Source organism: Brassica napus, chromosome C4, assembly GCF_020379485.1.
Source record: "Brassica napus cultivar Da-Ae chromosome C4, Da-Ae, whole genome shotgun sequence".
Lineage (NCBI taxonomy): Eukaryota > Viridiplantae > Streptophyta > Magnoliopsida > Brassicales > Brassicaceae > Brassica > Brassica napus.
This window is the reverse complement of record NC_063447.1, coordinates 37,107,241-37,130,539: the sequence shown is the minus strand read 5'-3', so window position 1 is coordinate 37,130,539 and position 23,299 is coordinate 37,107,241. Positions and strand designations below refer to the sequence as shown.

At 43.7% G+C, this 23,299-nt stretch overlaps 1 protein-coding gene across 2 annotated transcripts; it reads left to right on the top strand.

Annotated features, from left to right (window-relative positions):
• The first annotated feature begins 11,394 nt into the window (after positions 1–11,394).
• LOC125585590 lies at positions 11,395–16,921 on the top strand. Of its 2 annotated transcripts, none has more exons than XM_048754928.1 (3): positions 11,395–12,470; positions 12,568–12,645; positions 12,778–16,921. In XM_048754928.1, the coding sequence occupies exon 3, from the start codon at positions 14,243–14,245 to the stop codon at positions 16,037–16,039; it is 1,797 nt and encodes a 598-aa protein (XP_048610885.1). In that variant the 5' UTR covers positions 11,395–12,470; positions 12,568–12,645; positions 12,778–14,242; the 3' UTR covers positions 16,040–16,921. The 2 variants fall into 2 exon arrangements, with proteins under 2 accessions (XP_048610885.1, XP_048610884.1); XM_048754927.1 differs by having other exon boundaries at positions 11,395–12,477.
• The last annotated feature ends 6,378 nt before the right edge of the window (positions 16,922–23,299 follow it).

The following is a 23,299-nucleotide window of genomic DNA, read 5'->3' as shown; positions in this document are numbered from 1 at the left end:
GAGTACACTCCACAACTAATTGCAAAGTCCTGGGAGAAAGGTTAGCCGCTAAGCTACTAGCTGGGGAACTCTCCCAAGTAACTAGCGTCAAAGATCTCATCCTCGAGACCGATCGCCCTCCAAAGAAGGACAGGGATCATCCCGCGGAAAATGCTCCTCAAAGAAACCAATCCGGGGATAAACGCGGAAGAAGACCAGACGGCAAAGGAAACGATAACAATCGTCGCAGAGTCAACATGATCATCGGAGGATTGCAGTATTGCAACGACAGAGTTTTGGCCATCAGGGCTTACCAACGGAAAGCCGAATCAAGTGCGAACTGGCCTACGTGGTCTCCTCCCCGCGATGGTCGAAGCAACTCGATAACTTTCACGCAGGACAAAGCTGGCGGAATCGATCAACCTCACTGCGATCCACTCGTCATAGATCTTATCATACGAGATTTGGAAGTCGGGAGAGTCCTCATCGACACGAGAAGCACGGTTAATGTTATCTTCCGTGACACTCCCAATCGGATGAACATCGAACTCGGGAAAGTAGCCCCAACGCCAAAACCACTTACGGGTTTTTCGGGCGAAGTGTCAATGACTTTCGGATCGATCCAGCTACCGGTCATGGCCAAGGAGATCACAAAAATCGTCGATTTCGTGGTGGTCGATCATCCTGCCATCTACAATGTGATCATGGGAACACCATGGCTCAACGCCATGAAAGTCGTTCCGTCTACATATCACCTGGGCATCAAATTCCCAACCCAAAGCGGGATTGCAGCCATTGATGTTAGGAGTTTTCAAGGCTCCTAATCAAATGTTGTAGTATAAAAGATTGTCGAATCAATCCTAGGTGATTCTAAAGCAAGGGGAATGCAAGTTCATGCTTAAGCTAAGTGCAATCCGGTCTTAAAGATTGTATGAACTAAGAACTAATAAGCTAATGCAATAAAGTAATGATCTTTCTTTCTCAATATGAAGCAAGAGGACTCATGGGGATAGGCATTTGATCTTGGGTGATGTAGATCCAATCTAAGGGTGGCAAGCTATCAATCAAACGCTTTCCTTATGCCTAGATACTAAGCTAAACAAGCTCTTTCTCTAGATGAATGTTCTTTTGCTAAAGCAACTCAAGCATCAAATTTCTTAGGTTGAATGTTACTAAAGCAAACATGGAGAACAATTCTAATAGCAATCTTAACTTCTTTATCAACTAATCTCTTAGGTAAAGCAAGCTAAAAGCACTTAAGAGTTGGTTAAGGCATTTCATCATACACCTTGTGGGCAGAAAATGCCTAGAGATCTATTTTAGTATGATCAAGACTAAAATAGCATTGAGAACCCTCAACAAGCAAGGAAACAAGTAGATCTAACACTAAACACCCTAGATCTTCTCTAATCACCCTTAATCACCCCTAGCCCATGAATCCAAGATTATTCTACTCACTAATAGACATGAATAACCCCAAAACCATGGATGATTCAAGGTTAAACATGATTAGACAGCAAGATAATCAAGCAAAGATAAGAAATTATGATCAAGATTAGATCTTTCACCCAAAAGTGGCATTTGATTAGATAGAAAAACAAGATAAGTCCTAATTTTAGGTTTAGAGAGTATTTATAGGACTCCTAAAAATCTAGTGGGCCTCAAAAACAAGTCTGAGAAGGTCCATCAAAACATGAAAAATCGACCAAATATAGATCTTGCGCGCGGGTTCGTGACCCTGCTCCAGTGGGTCGCTCCAGCTTCACAGCGGGTTCGCCACCTCACTCCGGGACGGCGCTCTGGCTTCCTTCGCACTTCATGGATTTGGCGCGCGATGTACCCACCTCGCTCCGTCTTGGTCGCTCCGGTTCTCGAAAGTTGTCGACGGGATGTTGGGCCCAGAGCGGGTACGCTACCTCGCTGCGAGAGGTCGCTCTGGTACAGAGCGGGTGTTATACCTCGCTCCAGTGGGTCGCTCTACACTTCACTCGTCCAGAGTGGGTGCATCACCTCGCTCCAGTAGGTCGCTCCAGCTCCTCTACTCGCCAAGATGATCATTTTCTACTCCTTAAGAGCCCAAATGTCTCCAGATACCTCCAAAAACTCTAAGGGATGCTCCAACACCTAATAAAGACTTATGTATGCAATATGAAACCTAAAGGATGCCTAGATTTAATCTAGATGATCAAAATGTGCAAGAATGAATGACTAAAACAATGCAAATATGCAAGATATCAGCCATCTGGGGTTGTCAGAAACAGTCACGACTTTGCTTCCTCGCAGAGCATAGGTTGAGACAAATCACGAATACCGCGACAGCAACTCGCAAGCGCATGAAGTTAGCTCGGCCTTCGGTCGAAAACACTTCGAAGAAAGACGATTCAGTATCGTCTGCTGAAGTAAACGCTTCGGAGATCGAAACTCAGCATGATTCCGAAGTTGACACTATAACTCCTCCGGAAAACCTGGACAAAAACATTGACCCTGCCACGGTCACCACGATCAAGGCGGTCAGCACGGCTACAACCGCCGAGTAAGAATACTCGCGGCATAAAACAGAACTACGAGATGGCTTGATCCTCGAAAGAGGTACGTAGGCAGCCCGTCGAAAGACGAGTTCAGCTATCCCCCTCTCTAAGAAGGGGGGGGGAGTGGGTACGTATACTCGTATACTCCCAAGTTTTAAAAGATACATCATTGTAATCGAGCTTTTTTTTTTTTTAACTTTACTACAATACGCATTTTTTGAACTCTTACGCTCCAATTAACGTAAAAAGTCTCAGGACACGCTTAAAATGTCTACGAACATTAGACTCTTCTCAACGGCCTTACCTGGCCCTAAAGACAAAACCTTCAACACCTAAAACATACGTATAATCTTTGAAATAACAGCGAGACGTCGCCGAGTTAAAATCGAAACTATACAAACAACTGTCCGAACGAGACCATAAAAACTCGACAAATATTTACACCCCGTTCGTCGATTGACCCCGACGAACACGCCAACCGTCTTAAACAAACGCAACCCGATCACTCTTTTGATCTTCGAACATCCAACACAAGGATAAAAGCGCGCTACAAAAACAAAATCCAAAATTTTGGTCTAGCACTTCCAGTTGGCTTAAAAGTTGTCTCTGAAAAGATGCTCGATTCGTGCCACACAAGTCATATAAGCCGAGAACCTATCGCGGACTTTAAATCGGTACAAATCAGATAGAAATCGTAACAGAAAAATCGATAGCCGGCTAATCACCGCACAAACCTTAAAACCGAGAGTAAACCTAGGTCTTGCCCTAAACCCATCGCATTGGTCTCTAACATCTCAAGACATGATATCTAAAAACGATACGAGATCCTAAAACATGTCTCTCCGTTCATATCTAAGCGTTCCCGAAACTTCGTAAAAAATAAATAATTTTTACGAAAATTCACGTCTTGAACAAACCAACGGATTGAACGTCTCGAAAGAGTTAAATATGAGATGAAAACTCATGTTTACTTCAAACACACTCAAAACAAAACAATTCAAAACAAACGCCCATTACATACACAAAAACCGCATAGCGGTAGGGATTCCAAGCCACCAACGGCCAGTCCCGATAAAAGATAAAACGGCCAAAACAGGCCCATGCAAAGTCTCGAAATAAAGGCCACACTCGACCATATACAGATAACCAAAGGCCACACTCGGCCACAAACACAAGATAGGCGAACAACATCCTCCCGCCGAATGGTCACTTCACCTCTCAAGGATCGAAGTAAAAGTTCCCGGACATTGAAGCTCCAGGAAACTCGGTCGTGGTCTCTACGTTATCGGGAGAAACCGGGATCGGATCCCAGAATCCCTGGATTTTCCCGTCGATCGGAGGAATAAGCGCCTCAGCGTGGGCATGATCCTTCATGCCACCCTTCATTTCCCTCATCTCCTTCTCGAAAACGTAGTCATCCGCCTGCGTCTTCCAAAGAGTGCCAACCGAACCGCGACACTCACGGAAATCACCCACTAAGGAATAAGCATCCCTGAGGTTCCCATACTCAGCCTGGAATTGGGAGGCACAACCTCTCATCACCTCGACCATCTCTCTCTTACCCTTCCGTTCCGCACGACGAACGGCCCTCTCGTGATCTCGAGTGAGTTTCGAATCCCGCTCCAACATCTCGCTTTGCATACAAGCAAGATCCTTCTCCGCCTTCTCCGCTTTGGAGCGATAGACCATGGCCTCTCTATGGCTCGCCTCAAGGGCCAAGCCGAGCAAGTTCAGACCCTGCAAAATCAACTAACATGTTTAGACGGGAAAAGGAACATATAGATCTATCGGCAAAATTATCAAAAGAAGAAGCCAACCCCATTGATGATGTGAGATCCTTCCGCAACGACCTTCGACCTTCCCAGTTCGTCCACAGACGGGTGAGGGTCAAAACCCGAGGGCAAACCGGAAAAGAAATCGTCAAAGTCCGGGAGAGGAGCCTCGATCGTACCACTCCCATCACCATAGAAGAGGTCCGGGTCCCATCCCGGAAGGATGGAATCGTCCACGGAAAAGTCTATGTCACCAAGGTCGATATCCTTACCCTTCGAGGACCTCAAGCTCGCCTCATCAGCGGAAACAACACCAGGATCCAGAGCATCAGGCTCGGAATCGCTGTCTGTTTCCGCGCCCGATGCAAGGCCGGGATGCGCAAACCTCAACGCCTTTCGGACTCTCTTCGGCGAAAAAGAGGTCCAGAAAAATGGACCATTCCTGAGAAGATCCCTCACTGCGATCGTGTCTTTAGGAAACGGAGCGATCGGATTGATGTAGGGGCGATCGTTCGGCTGACTCCAGAACAACGGGATGTAACTCTCTTTGACGGACGCGGTGCTTATACGGGCAAAGAAGAAAAACTTCTTCCACGAGTAGAAGTTGGAGTAGAAGTTGGAGAGAAACCCCTTGACCACCGACATGAAATTCCGAGGGACCAATCGGTACTTGTCCGTCTTCAAGATGATCTGCAACCTGAAGAGCGCTTCGAAGTGGTCGGCGGTGAGGGAGAGACCGTGCTCGAAGCTCAAGATCACGACGCCAATGAGGTGCTGGATACTGATGGGGTTCAGCTGACTTATTTATTCCTCAAAGCGATCCAGCACGCAGATGATGACTTCGGAAATCGGAAACCACAAGCGGCAGCGCACTATGAATGCTTCGTAACAAGTAAGGTAACCCTCCGGGGGACTATCATCACGCTCTCCGCGACGAGGAATCCGAAATTCCACCTTATCCGGAATTCGGTAAAACGACCACACTGTCCGAAGGAAGTCGCTAGTGCTCCTGCTCGGCGCACCATCTTCGATCGAACGATGGTTCATGACGGGAACGATTTCTCGTTAGGAGGCGTGATCGAACCATACCTTGCAGTCCACCACGCCTCGTTCTCGGCCGGGTCTACCGAGTGAGACACAAACTCAATCTTCGGCACAAGAAGCTCTTCGTGGATATCTGCGGACGAGGAACCACGAGAGGTACCTTTTTTCGAAGTCTTCTTCTTACTTGACATTTTGTAGATTTCAAAGGAAAACAAGAAGAAGAAGATGGAGAGGAGGGGGAAATTTTTTTTCAAAGAGCTCCATATGAAAATAAGCAAGTGAAAAATTATGAAGAAGTTACCTCCCTTCTTATAAGCATAACAAGTTACTATTTGCCCGCGGACTTTTGAACATGAACTTTGCCCAAATACGCCTATCTCGTCTAACTCACCATACCTCACGCTAGAATCTTGTCGGAAATCCACGATTCTACCGAGCTGGGGGGCTAACTGTTGGGGTCGAAAACGGTTATGACAAAGTTAATGTCTAAGTCTCCGCAAAGGATCGGCGTGAACATTTTTACCGAAGATACTCATCGTAAAAAGAACCTCTACAAGGAATCTCACGGTAAAATCTTGTTCAAATCTCGATTGAATAAAATACCGGCTGTCCCAAGGCAACGGACACGTATCCAAACCAGCCACAGACAAGCTCGAGTATGGCAATCGGACCACGGACAAGCCAATCACGATCGCTACGCAGCGACCAAGCAAGTACACTGCTCGGTCACTACATTGCGACCGAGCACGCGAGCGACCGAGCTCTCACCGAAGTTCAGTTGCTACGTAGCGACCGAGCACGCATACGGCTCGGTCGCTACGTAGCAACCGTGCTTTCTTAAAACGTCGATACGACACAAATCCATGCATTCTCGTCTACTCTTTAATGCTATCTCCCGAAGACCGTGGCAAACCCATTTAATGTTTCTCGTCATTTGAAGTCATCAATCGAACTTTACGATAAAAACCGCGGAAAATTTGTTTATATCGAAAGAAGCCGTAATAAACGTTTCGAGTCAAAAGACGGCCCAAAGGGACCTAAGACGTGACTCGAAACCCACTTACGATTTCTAACCAAAAGCCCATAAACCGTATGACGGTTTATGCTTGGTTCGCAAGGAAAGATAAATGTCAAATTTCCGCGGATAAATACGATGTTTTCGAAGATAATTACGAAGATCGGGAAAAATGGAATATCTCCATTTTTTAGCTATGACGGCTTAAGGGCAGAAGAGGAAAAGCGTAAACTGACCTAGGAGCGAGTATATAAGGAGTCCTAGGCGAGAGGCAAAAAAAAAGAGAGAACTTTTTACACAGCAAACTTAGCACTTAGAGCGATTTTAGGCAATTTTCCGTTTTTGTTATTCGAGCTGCGACTCAATTAGGTTTTTGCCGTCTTAGGGTTTTAGAACTAGGAATCTCGCCGACAGCTCTCTCAGCCCAAGCACTTACCTTGTTGTACACGCTCAAACACAGATTCGGAATAAGAACTATCTTGCTCTCTTTTTCGATTTCTTATTTTATTACTGTTCTCGTTTCGTGTTCTGATTGTTTGGCATGTGGTATTAGCAGATATCCGGGACCTCTGGGAAACTAGGGTTCTCCTACTTTCCTAATTTAAACGGAAATCGACAATGCGAATTTGGCGCTAGAAGGAGGGGGGTTACGGATCAATCTAACAAATATCATTTAATTTCCAAACCTAATCAAGCTCTAACAAAGCATTAAAGAGAAGTCTGCTTACCTCTTGCTGATTGAAGTGAAAGATGGATCTTCTGGCGATGTTGAATCCGTAATGAATGAAAGGAAACTCCCCAACTGTCATGCCCGCTTCTTGATGATCACCAATCCTCACACATCCAACAAAAATCAATTCTACTAAGCAAAGTAATAAACATTGATCAAGAACAAATCTGTGACAAATCGATTCAAAATCCAATTAGTAAAGAACAAAGGAAATGACCTCGATGATGCAAATTAATAAACACTGATCAAGAACAAATCTGTGGCAAATCGATTCAAAACCCAATTAGTAAAGAACAAAGGAAATGACCTCGATGATGCAAATTAATAAACACTGATCAAGAACAAATCTTTGACAAATCGATTCAAAACCCAATTAGTAAAGAACAAATCTTTGACCTCGATGATGCAAATTAACAAACACTGCTCAAGAACAAATCTTTGACCTCGATGATGCATGCAACAACAATACAAGTCTAAACATTGATACAAAAAAATTCCTTTGATAGTTCCAATCGATGCACAACAAGCTCAGCTTCTAACCGATACCCTAAACAAAATTAGTAAAAAAAAGGGTGAGAGCTTTCTTTACTTACAGGGTCGAAGGAGAAAGGTTTATAGAGGCTGAGAAGATCATCTGCTTCGTCTTTCAATCCATCTTCGACTTCTTCTCTTTCTCTATCTTTCCTTTTCTTTTGAGGCTCTTCGGTGAAACAGAACGCAATCGTCGTTGAATCAAGAGAGAGAAGATGGAGTGACTTGTTTTGGGTGAGAAAGAAATCGTCTTTGATTCCAGAATCAATCGAACCCCGACGACGATCAAGATCAAAACGCCAGAGAAGATTGAGATTGGAGGAGAAAGAGAACGAGTGGTTTTTCGGTTCAATACCGACGAAGGAGAGAGAGAGAGTCATGAAGGAGAGGTCGAATAGAAACGAGCCACGTTTCGGTTCTTACCAACTCTAATAATCTCCTTCTTAACACCGGTTTTTTCATTTATTATCTTTTTTTTTTTAACTTTTGCTTAGAACCTCACATCAGAAATACCGATGGAGGTTATGCCCTAGAATTAAAAAATTTTATAGATAAATAAAAAATATTTTAATATCTCTGGATATAGACTTTCTGTAATGTCTCTATGAACAAATTTTACCAAAATAAATTTATAATTCATTGATAAATTAAGATCGAAATTTTCACTTGCGGTTGGAACACTTGGTGCAACCTACCGTCAAATATTTAAAATATAAAGATAAGAAAGATAAAAAAAAAAACTAGTTTACAAAAAAAAAAAAAAGATAAAAAAACTAAGAATAACTCGAATATATCAACCAGTTTCGTTCTTCCTAACTCACCCACAAGACGCCAAAATAGAGGAACATACTACCTGCATGAAAACATATCTCTTATTCCATCACTTGTCAAAATGTATGCTTACTTTCATTTCTTTTGATGGATCCCAAATAATAGGTTGACCATCACGGTAACGGAGATGGTACAACCGTACAAGCCAAATCGAACTGAACCAGATTGTTTGGGTTGGGTCGGATTGTGTTTTTGGATCCGGATTATATTCTAATGACTAGTTAGTATACGTACTAATAAATTTTTGCATTTTGTATTTGATAATTACTCTTAAGAAATTAAGACATTGAATATATTTGACATCCAAAAATAAATTTTCAGTTTTCATTAATAAATTTACGAATGAAAAGTTAAACATTTACATTTACGTGTGTACACTACAAGAAAATATGTTTATAGCTACAAATTAGCTACAAAATTTTTGTGACTATATTTTTCAAGCCACAAAAAGCCATAAAACTAGCAACAATTTTTAAAAACCAAAAGCTGTAGCTATTCTGTAGATATATGTTGCTAATTAGCTGCAAATTACATTTTGTAGCTATTAGAAGAAAATAAGTCACAATTAGCCACATAAAATATTGTGGAAATCAACATCTACTATCAGCCACAAAAATAATCATAGAAATACATATAGAGACGATATAGTTTGTGGCTATTTGTGAAAAATTTAAACCCTATTCATACGTACCCTAAACTCTAAATTTCTAATATTTAATCATAAACATTAAAAGATAATACAATAAATAATATGTAAAACGTTAATCTAACACTAATAACAAATATTAAAACATCAAATATAATAATTGTGCCCCCAAATTCAAAATCCTAAAACATGCCCTAAATTCTAACATACCCTAAACTTAAACTCCTTCTCTACCGGTTATGATGCATATGTTTTACTTAGAAGATTAATAATAGTTAATAATTATTAAAATTACCATAAAACTTCAAATCTTGGATGAGCAATTCATGGTAGATACAAGTGATTTTAAACTGTTGGACAATCACAATTTTTCAGAACCTCTTGACACACATGTCTTATAAATTATAGATTTTTTTTGGTAAAAATAAATTATACTTACAATCAAATGCTGATTTTTATAAAATATCATTGAGTTTTATAAATGTATGAGTTTATAAATTATCTTTTAAATAGATTTTACCACTTTTGGATATTTAAATTATCCAAAATGAAATATTTAAAATCTTTTCTTATATTATGGCTAATTATGCAAAATAAAATAACACTTTTCTACAATTTTTTAGAAAGCCCCGCCAAAATTTTGGTTGACACCGCGAATCTTTTAAGAAATTTTTTTTAAGTCTGCCCGAAATATTGCGCCAGATCTTCTCCTTTGTTTACCCTAGTATCCCTAATTTTCCTCACTGCTTCTCCTATTTCTGATGTCGATTTACATTTATCAGTGACCTTATTTTCTCCTTTGCTCTAAGATTCGATGATTCTCTTTCAGTGTTCTGCTTTTATTTACAGATTCAAAGATTTATTCTTCTTTCAGTCATCTTTTTCTTCTAGTGTGAAACCGATCTAGGTCTTCATTTGTCTAGAAATCTCTGACTTTTTTGTTATGGTTCAATTTGTCTATAAATCTTTGAATATAGGCACTAATTCTCTTATGTTTCGGGTAATTGATGTCTTTGTACTGAAATCGATTAAGGGTTTAATCAATCTCTGCATTATTGGGTGAATTATTCCTGTGACAGAGAAGCCCTTTATTCTCATGGACGGCGGCGGTGGGAGACGTCTTCGGTAGGACTGAACGGGAGGGGTTACATGACTTCTGTGAGTCTCTCTCTCTCTCTCTCTCTCTCTCTCTCTCTCTCTCTCTCTCTCTCTCTCTCTCTCTCTCTCTCCATCCGAACACAACTTTTGTTGATGTTATTCTCTTTATCTCTGGTAGGCATAGATGTGTATTTGTGTTCCTATTTGGCTATTTCAGTTGATTACGCTGGATTTGTTTGGTTATTGCTTATTGATACAAGTGACATTGGTTTGTATATTTATGTCTATCATTCTGCTTCTTTGAATGCTGAGTTTGGACATGTTGGGTCTCTTGCCAATGTATGTCTGCAGTTTGTTTTCGGTTGTAGTGATGGATGTATGTCGGATTATATATCCCTATTCTTATCATTTTCCTACTGTTATATCTCTTGGTTTGGATTTCTATGAAACTCTATTTGTTTTGGTATTCTGATTCTATTGAGTAGTATTGTGTATGGCTTGTTTCTGAGAAGGCCTCTACTTAACTCTACCATAAGTTTGAGGTTCTGAGTTTTCAAGTTTGCTAATATCTTACTGATTTTTCTTATAGCAGGAGCTGTATGTGAACATCAGTTGGCCTTTGTACCAAAACATGTTTATGCTTTTGAGGTACGGATTTGTGAATTGAGCTTCATTGTATTTTTGTAAGAGTTTGTTTTTGCTCTGGCCTTGAATGACTTAGTGACTGATCATGATTCTGTTTTAGGTTCACTGACACATGGGCTCTAAGAAATTTGGCCTATGGTCACGAGGTATGCTCAGTTCTCTGGTTTTGTTTTAGTTGTTAGAATAATTTCAGTTGGTGCTAATCTTATGTCTTTTCTAATTTGTAGGTGCCTAGAGTTGTGTCATCTCTTAGCGAAGAAGAGCAAGATGCACATATGAAGAACATTAGGAGGAGAACAACACCACAACCAATAAAATCCTTGCTGATATCAAATTGAAATGTTTTTTTTAGTTAAGATCGATCATAGCTACATATTTGTAGATTTTTGTTTTTGAAACTATGTGTATACATTTAAATTAATTCTTAATAAAGATTAAATTTAGCATTTTTATATATTACAAATTAATTTAATTATATAATTATATTTTCAAAAAATAATAATTTATAATATAGCAACAATTATATATGATTATTTGTATTTAATATAGCTGCGGTTTTGTTTGTAGCTATTAGTGGTTAATGTAGCTACAAAATACGGTTTCTTACTATTTGTGGATATTAGCCACAAAATATCATTTGTGGCTAGGTTGTAGAACTCCCGCCGCAAATAGCCACAAACGACCGATATCCACAAGCTTATGGCTGCAAAAGTTGCCACAAAAATAGCCACGAAAAGCTACTGAATTTAGGTCATAGCCACAAAAACAATTGTGGCTATAGACAGTTTTTCTTGTAGTGGTAATTAAAAAAAAAGATGATGATTTTAATAATCTTTTTGATTCAATTTTAATATTTAAATTAGAAAATTATAGAAGATATAGAAATTATTATTTTTACTAAACATTTTTCATTTTATAACAGAAAATATTTATGTATTTAGTAAGCTAATTAAAAAATAATAATCATAAACACCCGCACTATTCATAAAGTCTATAGTTGACGTAAAGAGAAAGGGAGAGGAAAAACTTGAATCTTCCATCGAAACAATGAATCCTTTTGGTAGTTTCACGAAAGAGAGGAGGAATGGCCCAAAAGCGCCAGATACACTGAGCTTCCCATTGGAGGGGAGGAACTTACGCATGGTTGCAGTATCCACGACGTCCCCGGCGGCTGCGATTCCGAACTCACCTCTTGCGGCGCTTCAGTCACCATCCTCTCCTCCTCCGCCGGCAAGACCGTCAACCTTACGCATGGTTGCATTCTCCACGTCCCCGGCGATTCCGAACTCACCTCTTGCGGCGCTTCCTAAACAGTACGTCGCCATCGTCTCCTCCTCCGAACTCGCCACCGTCAACCTTGTTCCTGATGACCATTACCTTTGTTGGTTTAGTTCTTGCGCCCCTTCTGTCGCGTAGCGACTGAGAGAGATGTCTTCTCTTTTCTTTTATTTATCTTTCTCTTTCTGTTTCTCTTTTCTTTCTTTCTTTCTTTCTTTCTTTCTTTCTGCGATATGATCGGTAAAGTTATTGTCTTGTTATGGTGGAGTAATACTCACCCCAATGGGTTTCTTCTTGCTGCAACATACTACCGTGAAGCCATGGGGATCTTTCTTGTGTCTCACGTCAGTCACCAATGAATCATTTTTCAACAGTGCAGAGTCGTTTCTTTTCTTTAAACTTACAGTTTAACTAGTTCGATTCTTGCTATAGCCTCTGTAGACCTCATCCGCGTTTAACTTCGACTACAGATATAATAAGGAATTGGATCCGTAACTTTGAGCATCACGCTTCTGATAAATGTCAACAAGATTCTAGTGGGGAACAAGGTTGAAAGCAAACAAGTCTCTCTCTGTGTCTCTTTTACCGTTCCCATGTATCTTCATGTGCGTAGAGTTTTGTTACGCGTGTCTAACTCTTTTTTGTTTAGTTAATTAACGTTGATGAGTTTGGTTTTGCAGAGTGCCAAGGCTATAACCTACACGTTGAGGAAGCTTTCTTTTCAATTGGTAAAGACATTAAGCAAAGACTTGCAGTTTACTCCATCATAGAGAGTCTTACAATCGCTTTGTATGATCAGACGAGCAACTTTATGAAACTATTTGAAATGCTATTTTGAGTTCAGTTTTCCCGTATTACTGTTTTAATGTGCATAACATGGAGTTCTGAATGAGAAAGTACCCAAGTTTGATACTCTTGTACTATGTTCTACCTCTTTCTGTTCAGTTACTTAAAGCTACATATATGAACTTCTCATAACGTTTCTAAAAATATCTCATACCAATTCTGCCGACTTTATTATAAATGTCCATGTGCAGTGAATATACACTTGTTTTCTTAGCAGTTTCATGAGAACATAACGTTTGTATTTATATGCGTTTAGTCTACAACTCTGCACTTTTTGACTTTTCAACTTCACTTTTGTTTGAACCGAGATATGTCGATAAACCAGTGAAAAAAAAGACGAGAACTCGTCGGTGGTCGAGACAAAAGCATTTATTAGATCAGAGAATCGTTCGGTCGATTTACAAAAGAGGAAAGAAACGGTGGAAACTAAGCCGGCGAAAGTTAATTCGTCGGAAGGTACAAATCGGCGAGAGAAAGATGTAAAACCCTAATTCTAGCAGAAAATAAGTGTGTGGTGATTTGCGGATCTCCTTCTCGTTGCCTCTTGCCTCCCTTATATAGGCGACCAGTCGACGACCTAATTTGCCTCCGCTCAACGGGCTTTCTGCTCATTGGGCCGAACTATCGGGCCGTCTCGTCAAGCCGTCGAGTCAACTGCTTGCAGTCGCTCGTTTCGTCGACTAAAAGCAGTCTCGAGTCGAGCCGATCGGTAGTCCGCGAGCCGACAAGCAGAATCCTCTCTAAACGGTTATGGGCCAGTTCAGCTATTATGTGGGCCTTGGTGGAGGGTCAGATCCATACCCAACAGTAAGTCCCCCCAGTTCACTGGTGAGTAGCGTAGCCGACCAAGTGAATTTGGAAATAAGGTCTGATGGATAGTTGTTTTGGAGTCGTCCTTCCGAATGTTTCTCGGCTAGGCTCGTTGCACGTCTCCTTGTGACTGATTGCTGCACACTGCGCTTGAGCGTCGAATCGTCGAGGTTCGTCGGTTGGATAAACTGACGTTTTTTTCCCGTTTTGACCGTAAACACCGGTTTTGTCTAAACCGGTTCCGGTTCTCCTCGAAAAGTCAAAGCGTCGCGCGACTGCGTTGATCTCCACATGCTTTAATGGGCCCATCTAGGCCCGTTTGGATCTAATGATGATGCCTCGGGGAGGTGCGACCCCCTTTTCTTATAAATACCCCTCTCGCCTCTCATTATTTTCATTCGGTACTTTCTCTCTCCTTCCCTCTACTCTCTCTCTAGCTTTTTAGTCGTAGATCTTAGGAATCGCGTGTATCGTTCTTCGTCAATCGTTATGTCGTTGGGCGGAAGATTGTCTAGAGAACAGAAAGGGAAAATTGTGGCGACCGAGACGAGTCATGCGCGAGATGTGGCCGGAAATCCTCTCTCCGAACTCGAGGCGATTCACCGCGAGGCCATGATGGACACGGTGAATATGGAAACGTCTCAGTGGTTTCTAGTTGTCGAGTCGGCGAGACAGCTTCGTGAAGAAAGAGCAACCGCTGCGTTTTCTGCTCAAGACTGTGCGAGAGACGGTCGAAGTGGAGCGAGCGACGGAGAAGTTTCTCTCCCTGATTTTGTTCCGACTTGCTACCATCCTGGAGGGATTTTCGAAGAGCTCACGGCTTTAGCGCATGAATTGATGCGTTCTCCGACTGTAGAGGGGCAATCATGGGATAACGTTGAAGAGACTCGCTCGACTCCGAGTAGCGTGAAGATTCTGCTAAGGGAATGTCGTGGAGTCGGAGTAACCTTCCTCATTCCCACGAAAGCCCAAATACCATGGTCTCCGCTGATGGGATTCCAATGCGTGTATGAGTCGTATTTTCAGGACGAGACGAAGCTTTGGTTCCCGCTTCCTCGACTCATTGCGTCCTTCGCGAGACGTCTCGACGCAGCAATCTCTCAGTTTTTAAACGGTTCACTTTGTCTTGCGGTCGCGATGATGGTCATGGCCGCGGAGATCGACGTGTCGATGAGCGTTCGAGCTTTCGAAGAGTTGACATACCTCAAGTCGATGGGGGAGGGATTATTTTCAATCTATATGAGGCTGAACTACAATGTGATTGCTGGGCATCCCAACAAGACGCCGCACTGGCAGCGTTTCTACTTCTACGTCAAGTCGGACGAAATTGCTTTCGAAGATCCGCCCGGTGATGCCTTTCGATTTTTATGGAATCCTGAACTCGGTAGAGCGCTGTTGATAACTCGTTATTGTTTTTCTCCTCGTTCTTATCAGTTTTCATCTTTCGTTGCAGTTGATCACCCGGACACAGCTGTGTATCCCGAAGAATTCATAGCGAACGCTTGCGCCGTCGCATTGCTTGTTCAGGAAATTTGGGAGAACATCACCTTGGAGAGGATTCGACTAGTCATCGATAAGATTTCGAGAAGTAAGTCTCTTAAATCCCTTTGTGTGTACACGTTACCTCGTTTTCTTACCTTCTTTTTGTCGTGGCCTTATATGTCGGTTTTCGCAGGGGATTGGAGATCTGATCTTCTGTCGTTAGTGGTTGGCAATAAACGACGATTTTCTCTATTCACCAAAGCGGAGCAGAAAGAGATCAACGCGGCCAGAAGAATGAAGGCTCTACCTGACTTGAGTGCGATCATTGGGAAACGACTGGGCGATTCATCGGGTAACGAGCCGACCGGGACTTTTGATGGGGCGACTCGTGGAAAAAATTCCTATGCTAATACTCAGCCAGCATCGGTTCCTGTTCCCGTCGATGTCGAGCCTTCGAGGGAAGACTCGGCGCCAGAAGCTGATAAACCGGTGAAGGCTAAGAAGAAAGGAAAGAAGAGGTCTGCTCCTGGTCCGTCCGTCGCTGCAACTCAAGAGGGCTCATCGGAGGCCGCTACTGAGGTTAGGTCGGACGAGCCTCCAAAAAAGAAGAAGAAGAAGAAGTCTGTGGAGAAAGAGCCGGAGCTTGGCGAAGGCACAGAGGGTCGGGAGATCGTTGTTCACGATGGTCCTAGTCATGCTACCGTGGCTCAGACTGATGATGGGTTGAGCGGTTCTCTGGTTACTCCTTTGGAAAGGAACAGGAAGAAACCATCTATCGAGCAGAACGTGCCAGCCTCTAGTTAACAAGGTCATTCTAAGGCGCCTGAGGAGAGAGATGCCTGGGAGTAGCTCCGCTCGGGAGAGGCGTCAAGTCGAATTTCCTGATCACGTGGAATTCATGTACGAAGGCGATACACCGCTCTCTTACGCGCCGGAGGAATGTGCTGAGCTAGACCGTCAGATCCGAGGTGCTGCGAACGATATGCGGTCAGTTAAGGATCTGATTTTCAAGGATGTCTACATCAATGCAGCGAGGACCAAGGTTTTGGTAAGGGTTGTCACTTTCTTTAATTTTCGTCGTATGTATAATTTCTATCTGAACCTAACTTTGATTTGCGTTTGCGCAGTACGATGGAAGCATGAACTACATCATCGAGAAGTACGACTTTGCCTTGAAATAAACTCTCGCCAAGCTGAAGAAAGCCGAGAAGCTTGCGCGGGTGGAGGATGCGGCCCATACTCGTAAAACGGGTGAGTTTAAGACGGTCATTGATCAAGCCGTAGAGGAGTGGAGTCGGTTACTCGCGGAGAAGACAGCCCAAAAGGCGAAGTTCATGGACAAGTTCATGGAACTGAAGGGCAAATTCAAGACTGCCGGTGAGAAGATTAAGGGACTCGAGTGAGAGAAAGCCGTCTTAGAGGAAGAGAAGGCCGCATTGGAGGAGGAGAAGAAAACTGCATCTCTCAGACATGTCCGTGAGGTGAATCGACTGAAGGACTCTCAGAGCTTCTAGGTCACTCACGAACGAGTGAGAGTTCAGACGGCGATGATTGCAAAGTGCAATTACCGTTTCAACAATATCCACAGTCGGTAAGCTCGTCGTGAAGATTTTGACAATGCTCGTCTTCTCTACAGCCAAGCCTTTGGTATGAGGAAATGTCTTGAGATGCTAAAGGCGAATGGGCGTGACTGTTGGGGTCAAAATCGGTCACGACGGAATCAATGTCTGAAAGTCCGTAAAAATCGGATGAACGTTTATACGAAAAATAAATTTTAGAAAAAGATTTATTTTTACGAAGAATCTTGCGGAGAAAACACATTCACGAAAAATCGGAGAAAGACGCGAACAAGGTTGCTGCGTAGCAACCAGCGCAAAAGCTGGTCGCTACGTAGCAACCAAGCACGTACACGGCTCGGTCGCTACGTAGCGACCGAGCTCTCCCCGAAGCTCGGTCGCGACGTAGCGACCGAGCTCTCACCGAAGCTCGGTCGCTACGTAGCGACTGAGCACGTACACGGCTCGGTCGCTACGTAGTGACTGAGCACGTACACGGCTCGGTCGCTACGTAACGACCGAGCACTCACCAAAGCTCGGTCGCTACGTAGCGACCGAGCTCTCCCCGAAGCTCGGTCGCTACGTAGCGACCAAGTTCTCACCGAAGCTCGGTCGCTATGTAGCGACCGAGCACGTACACGGCTCGGTCGCTACGTAGCGACCGAGCTCTCAGCGACCGAGCTCTCACTGAAGCTTGGCCGCTACGTAGCGACCGAGCTCTCACCGAAGCTCGGTCGCTACGTAGCGATCGAGCTCTCCCCGAAGCTCGGTCACTACGTAGCGATGGAGCTCTCCCCGAAGCTCGGTCGCTACGTAGCGACCGAGCTTCGGTACAAAGTGACCGAGCTCTCCCGAAGCTCGGTCGCTACGTAGCGACCGAGTATGTACACGGCTCGGTCACTACGTAGCGACCGAGCACGTACATGGCTCGGTCGCTACGTAGCGACTAAGCTCTCACCGAAGCTCGGTCGCTACGTAGCGACCGAGCTCTCCCCGAAGCTCGGTCGCTACATAGCGACCGAGCACGTATATGGCTCGGTCGCTACGTAGCGACCGAGCACGCACACGACTCGGTCACTACGTAGCGACCGTGCTTTCTTAATAATCGATACGAGACGAATCCATGCATTCTCATCTACTCTTTAATGCTATCTCCCGAAGACCGTAGCTAACCCATTTCATGTTTCTCGTCATCAATCAAACTTTACGATAAAAACTGCGGAAAGTTCATATTTATCGAAAGAAGCCGTAATAAACGTTTCGAGTCAAACAACGGCCCAAAGAGACCTAAGACGTGACTCGAAACCCACTTACGATTTCTTAACCAAAAGCCCATAAACCGTAGGACGGTTTATGCTTGGTTCGCAAGGAAAGATAAATGTCAAGTTTCTGCGGATAAATATGAAGTATTCAAAGATAATTAGAAAGATCGAGAAAAACGGAATATCTCCATTTTTAAGTTATGACGGCTTAAGGGCAGAAGACGAAAAAGCGTAAACCGACCTATGAGCGAGTATATAAGGAGTCCTAGGCGAGAGGCACGAGGGACAACTTTTTAGACTCAGAACTCTCGGCACTTAGAAACTCTGAGGCATTATTCTCGACATGCTCGGTTTCCATGACTGGCACCCGATTACCAGACGAACGTGCACAAGCATTTCGATCTCTTGGTTCACTCTTGAACTACGTTCTGCTTGATCCTCGAAAGGGGTACGTAGGCAGCCTTTCATAAGGTTCAGTCTGAAATCAATCAAAAACCTTTTCTCTATTTTCTTCATCTTTTGTTATCGAGCTGCGAGTCAACTAGGTTTGAGCTTTTAGGCCGCTAGAACTAGGTAACTCGCTGAAAGCATTTGCGGCCAAAGCTTTTATGATCTCTTGTAATGATCGCAACGCTCTCACGCGGACTCGAAATAAGATCTACTGTTTTCTCTAAACTCGTTTGTTATCTTTTCATGATTTCCGCATATATTTGGTCACTTGCCGTTGGCTCTCGCGGAGATCCGGGACCTCTGGGAAATTAGGGTTTTCCTAGTTTCCTAATTTAAACGTAAATCGACAGTGCGAATCGGTTCCCACAGTGACATTCCTCAAGATATCATCGATATGTTCTCCGAGCAGGCAAAAACCCTCGAGTTAGAGGCTAAACGACTCGATGATGGCGAGATCGCTGAAATTGACCTGTCTCTCACTCTGCTTTCTCTCGATGTGTCATTCATCAACGAGCATGTCATAGCAGGACTAGATCCTTACAGATCTAATGCGGGCCTTGTTGACCCTGGGACCGCAGTCGCTCTCCGAACTCCGAGCAGTTCCCTTGGCGAGCGATCAAGCGATCATCTCAAAGGTCCATCTCCTCATACTGGTCTCGAGGCTGCACCCGCCACGAGCGAACCTGCTATCTCCAAAGAAAATCCCGTTATCGTTCTGCAGTAGGGTGATAAGGTTTCAACTTCATTGGAAGGCGAACGAGTCGGCGAAGGGGTGCTGGAGATCTCTGATTCTTCTTCAGATGATCAAGGCTGAGAAGACTTGGTTGAGAAGACAACGGATCCGGAGCTGGTTGACGCAGAGAAAGATCTGACGAGAGGTCGGAACCAGTCGGTGCCGAAGAGACCAAACCCGCAGGGGAGCAGACTGAAGAGATTGGCATTGATCCACTGATGTCTTGAGATTTTACATGATTTACTTACCTTTTTCATACTCATTTGAATCACTTAGAATGCATTTAGAGTCCAATTAGGTGCATAGCATATGCATATGTGGTATTGTAGGTTTGGTGAGGTTCAAGTTGGAGATATGAAGGTTTGGGCAAGATAAATGGACTTGATGGAGTTAAGTAGATGAGATGGAGTGAAGCTCGTGAACCGCGGGAGTATACTGTGGACAAAGGCGAGCCGCGGATTGTAGACTGAGAGGGCCATTCGGGAGGCACGGACTGCGGCCATACAGAGCCGCCTACTCCTGTCCGCGGGTTTGGACAAGACATGCGACACAGACGACGGGCGCGGGTCGAGCCAAGCCACAGAAAACGATCCGAGACATCATGTACTGAGGCCACGGACCGCGGCCATGAAGCGCGGCTAGGAGCTGTCCGTGGTGATAGGCGATGACACGGGAGGCGGGCGTGTACCGCGGGTCGACGCAGGCCGCGGATTCAGGTCCGAGACAGCGTGTTCTGAACGCACGGACCGCGGCCATGCAGCGCGGGTTGAAGCCATCCGCGGCCGATACCAAAACTGTCTTATCCATTTGTTTTCGGGTCAAACCCGGGTTTGTCGGGTTGACCCGGTTCGAGTTTTAAACCTCTATAAATACTTTTAAGACCTAATCTTAGGACTTATCTTATTTTCTATCTAATCACAAAGAACTTTTAGGTGAAAGATCTAATCTTGATCATTATCTTTTGTGATTGAGTAGTTATATTGATCACTAATCATGATTAACACCAAATCATTATTGATTCTTGGGTTTATCATGAAGATTAGTGAGTAATCATCTTTGGATTCATGGGTTAGGGACACTAAGGGTGATTAAGCTAGATCTAAGGTGTTTTAGTATAGATCCATCTTGTTCCTTACTAGTAGAGTGCTTTATTGCAATTTTAGAGTTGGCCTCTCTAAAGTTGAGCTCTAGGCATTTCATACCCGAAAGGTGTTTGATGAAATGCATGAACCAACTCTCCTAAGCTTTTAACATTCTTTACCAAAGAAATTTGTTGTTAAAGGTGTTAAGATGGCTAATGGACTTGATATTAATGATTGCTTAGATAATATTCAACCAAAGAAATTTGATGCTTGAGTTATCTTAGTGAATGAGCATTCATCTAGAGATAGAGTTTGTTTAGGATTGTGTCTAGGTCTAAGGTTGACAGATTGATTGAAAGGAACCACCTTTAGATTGAAACTTGATCGCCCAAGGTCAATTTCCTTAGCCCATGAGTTCTTCTTTATCTATTTGATTGAAAGTTGTTGTTAAGTTGTTCTTGAAACTTGTTAGATTGACTGAATCACCTCATCTTATTGATTGCATTTAGCTAAATTGAAAACATGTATTCTCTTTGATTCAAAACTCTTAGAAATGGATTGACATCTTAATTACTATAATGATTTGATTATTGGACCCTTGAAAATTCCATTTCATCCACCTGGTCCTTCCGCAGATCACGTTGATGTTCGCGACGAGCCGATTGCTCCGGTTGTCAATGCCTCTGGAGATTGACTTTTTATGTTGTTGTTGTTTCCTCTAGACTTTATCTTTTGGCCCTGTGAGGCCTTTGTTGTTGTAATGTTTGAACCTTCAGCTTCTGTTCAAATCTTATCGTGGTTTTTGGTAAGTCGTAAAGCATTGTTTTAGGACTTAGAATCGTGACGAACTCTTCAGTAAGTCGCAAAATACTGTTTCTAGACTTAGAATTTTAACGATCTTCACAGTTAAGCCATTTCGTCGACCTCAAAGTAAATCCGGAGACCAACCGGTCGCTCGATGGTTTTTGGTTCGGATTTATCGGCCCAGCATCCCTTCTTCAAGTCGAGGCATTTTTTGAGTCTGTTGATTATCATTTTGTTCGATGCCTCAGCTTGACCATTACTTTGCGGGTATCTCGGGCTTGACGTGTTGAGACGGATTCTCCATCTGTCGCAGAATTCTCAGAACTTGTTTGATATGAATTGGGAGCCGTTGTCGGTTATTATCTCGTAAGGCAGGTCATGGCGACAAATGATGTTCTTCCACACGACTCGTTGGACTTCTTTTCCGTTATGTTGGCGAAAGATTCCGCCTCGATCCATTTCGTGAAGTAGTCAGTCAAGACCAAGACGAAGCGCTTCTGTCGAGAGTTTGGCATAGGTCCGATTATGTCTATTCCCCATCGCATGAAAGGGTATGGAGCCATCATAGTCCGCAAGAGTTCCGTTGGACAATGGATAGTCGGAGCGTGCGATTGGCACTGGTCGCATCGTTGGGCGTATGCTCCACAATCGAGATTCATTGTCGGCCAAAAGAAGCCGAGGCTTTTAATCTTCAAGGCCAAAGCGCGTCCTCCGGAATGGTTTCCTGCAGCGCCTTCATGCGTTTCAGCCATGACGAGACGCGTTTCTTCGCCGTAGATGAATTTCAGGAGTACTTTGGTTGCGGTCCATCGGTGAAGGTTTCCATCCAAGACGACGTAGTGATCGCTTCGTGTTTTGAGTCGTCTCGCTATCCACTTCTCCGGAGGTAACTTTTCGTCGACAAGATAGTCGATGAATTTTGTTCTCCAGTCGGAAGCCTCGGTCTGTTCTGTAGCCGAGTCTTTTTCCATAGTTGTGGCTTCGGTTATGGGTGCTACGATGGACGTATGATTGAGCGACAAATCGATGTTGGGCTTCTCAATCTTGTGAATCGGATCGGTCCAATTGACTTGTCGCGGAGTCTGCTACCTAAGGAAGCGAGGGCTTCGGCGCACACATTTTCTCCTCTAGGGACTTTCGTGAGTTCGAAAAACTTGAAGTCCTTAGCGAGTGTTTGGACAAGCTTAAGATAGGCATCCATTTGCCCGTTGCGGGCATCGTAAAGTTACGAGTCGCAGTACGCGCTGAGTCATTTTACTTTTACCGCCGTGGCTAACCGTAAGCCCGCGATAAGCGCCTTGTATTTTGCTTCGTTGTTCGAGGCGGTGAAGCCAAAACTGAACGACTGTCTGATTAACTCTCTCGTTGGTGATTGTAGTTGAACTCCTGCTCCCGACCCTTTGTTAGTTGATGAACCGTCAACATGCAAGATTCAGTTTTGGCTAGGGAGTATCAGATCTTATTCCAATTCTGGTGCAAGTTTGATCAGGAAGTCGGCAAGAACTTGTGACTCAGCTGATGTCCAGTTTTTGAATACAATGTCGTGCTCGCTAAGCTCGATAGCCCACTTCGACAGTCGAGCCGACTGATTAGTGTTCTGCATCACGGTACGGAGTGGCTGTTTCGTCAATACTTCAATCGTGTGCGACTGGAAGTAAGGGCGCAACATTCTTGCTTAAGTGATAACGGCGGGGGCCATTTTCTCGAGCGTAGGGTATCATGTCTCTGGGTCGGTCATTCGCTTGCTCGTATAGAAGATAAGTTTTTGTTCTCCCCGATCTTCTCGTATGAGGACGCTGCTGACTGCGGTAGAAGATACTGCAATATAAAGAGAGAGTGTATCGCCGGCCTTGGGCTTGCACAGCACGAGAGGAGTGGTAAGGTACTGCTTGAGTTGTCCGAATGCCTCCTCGCATTTATCGTCCCAGACGAAACGTTTGTTACCACGCAGCAGTTCGTAAAACGGAAGGCACTTGTCAGTAGATCGAGAGATGAAATGGTTAAGTGCTGCGATTCTTACGGTTAGTCGATGGACTTCTTGGTTGTTCTTCAGGCTGGAGAGGTAGAGTATCGTAGTGATATGTTTAGGATTCGCTTCGATTTCTCGCTGGGTGATGATGTAACCTAAGAACTTGTCGGAGGTAATGCTAAAGGTGCATTTTGCCGGGTTGAGTTTC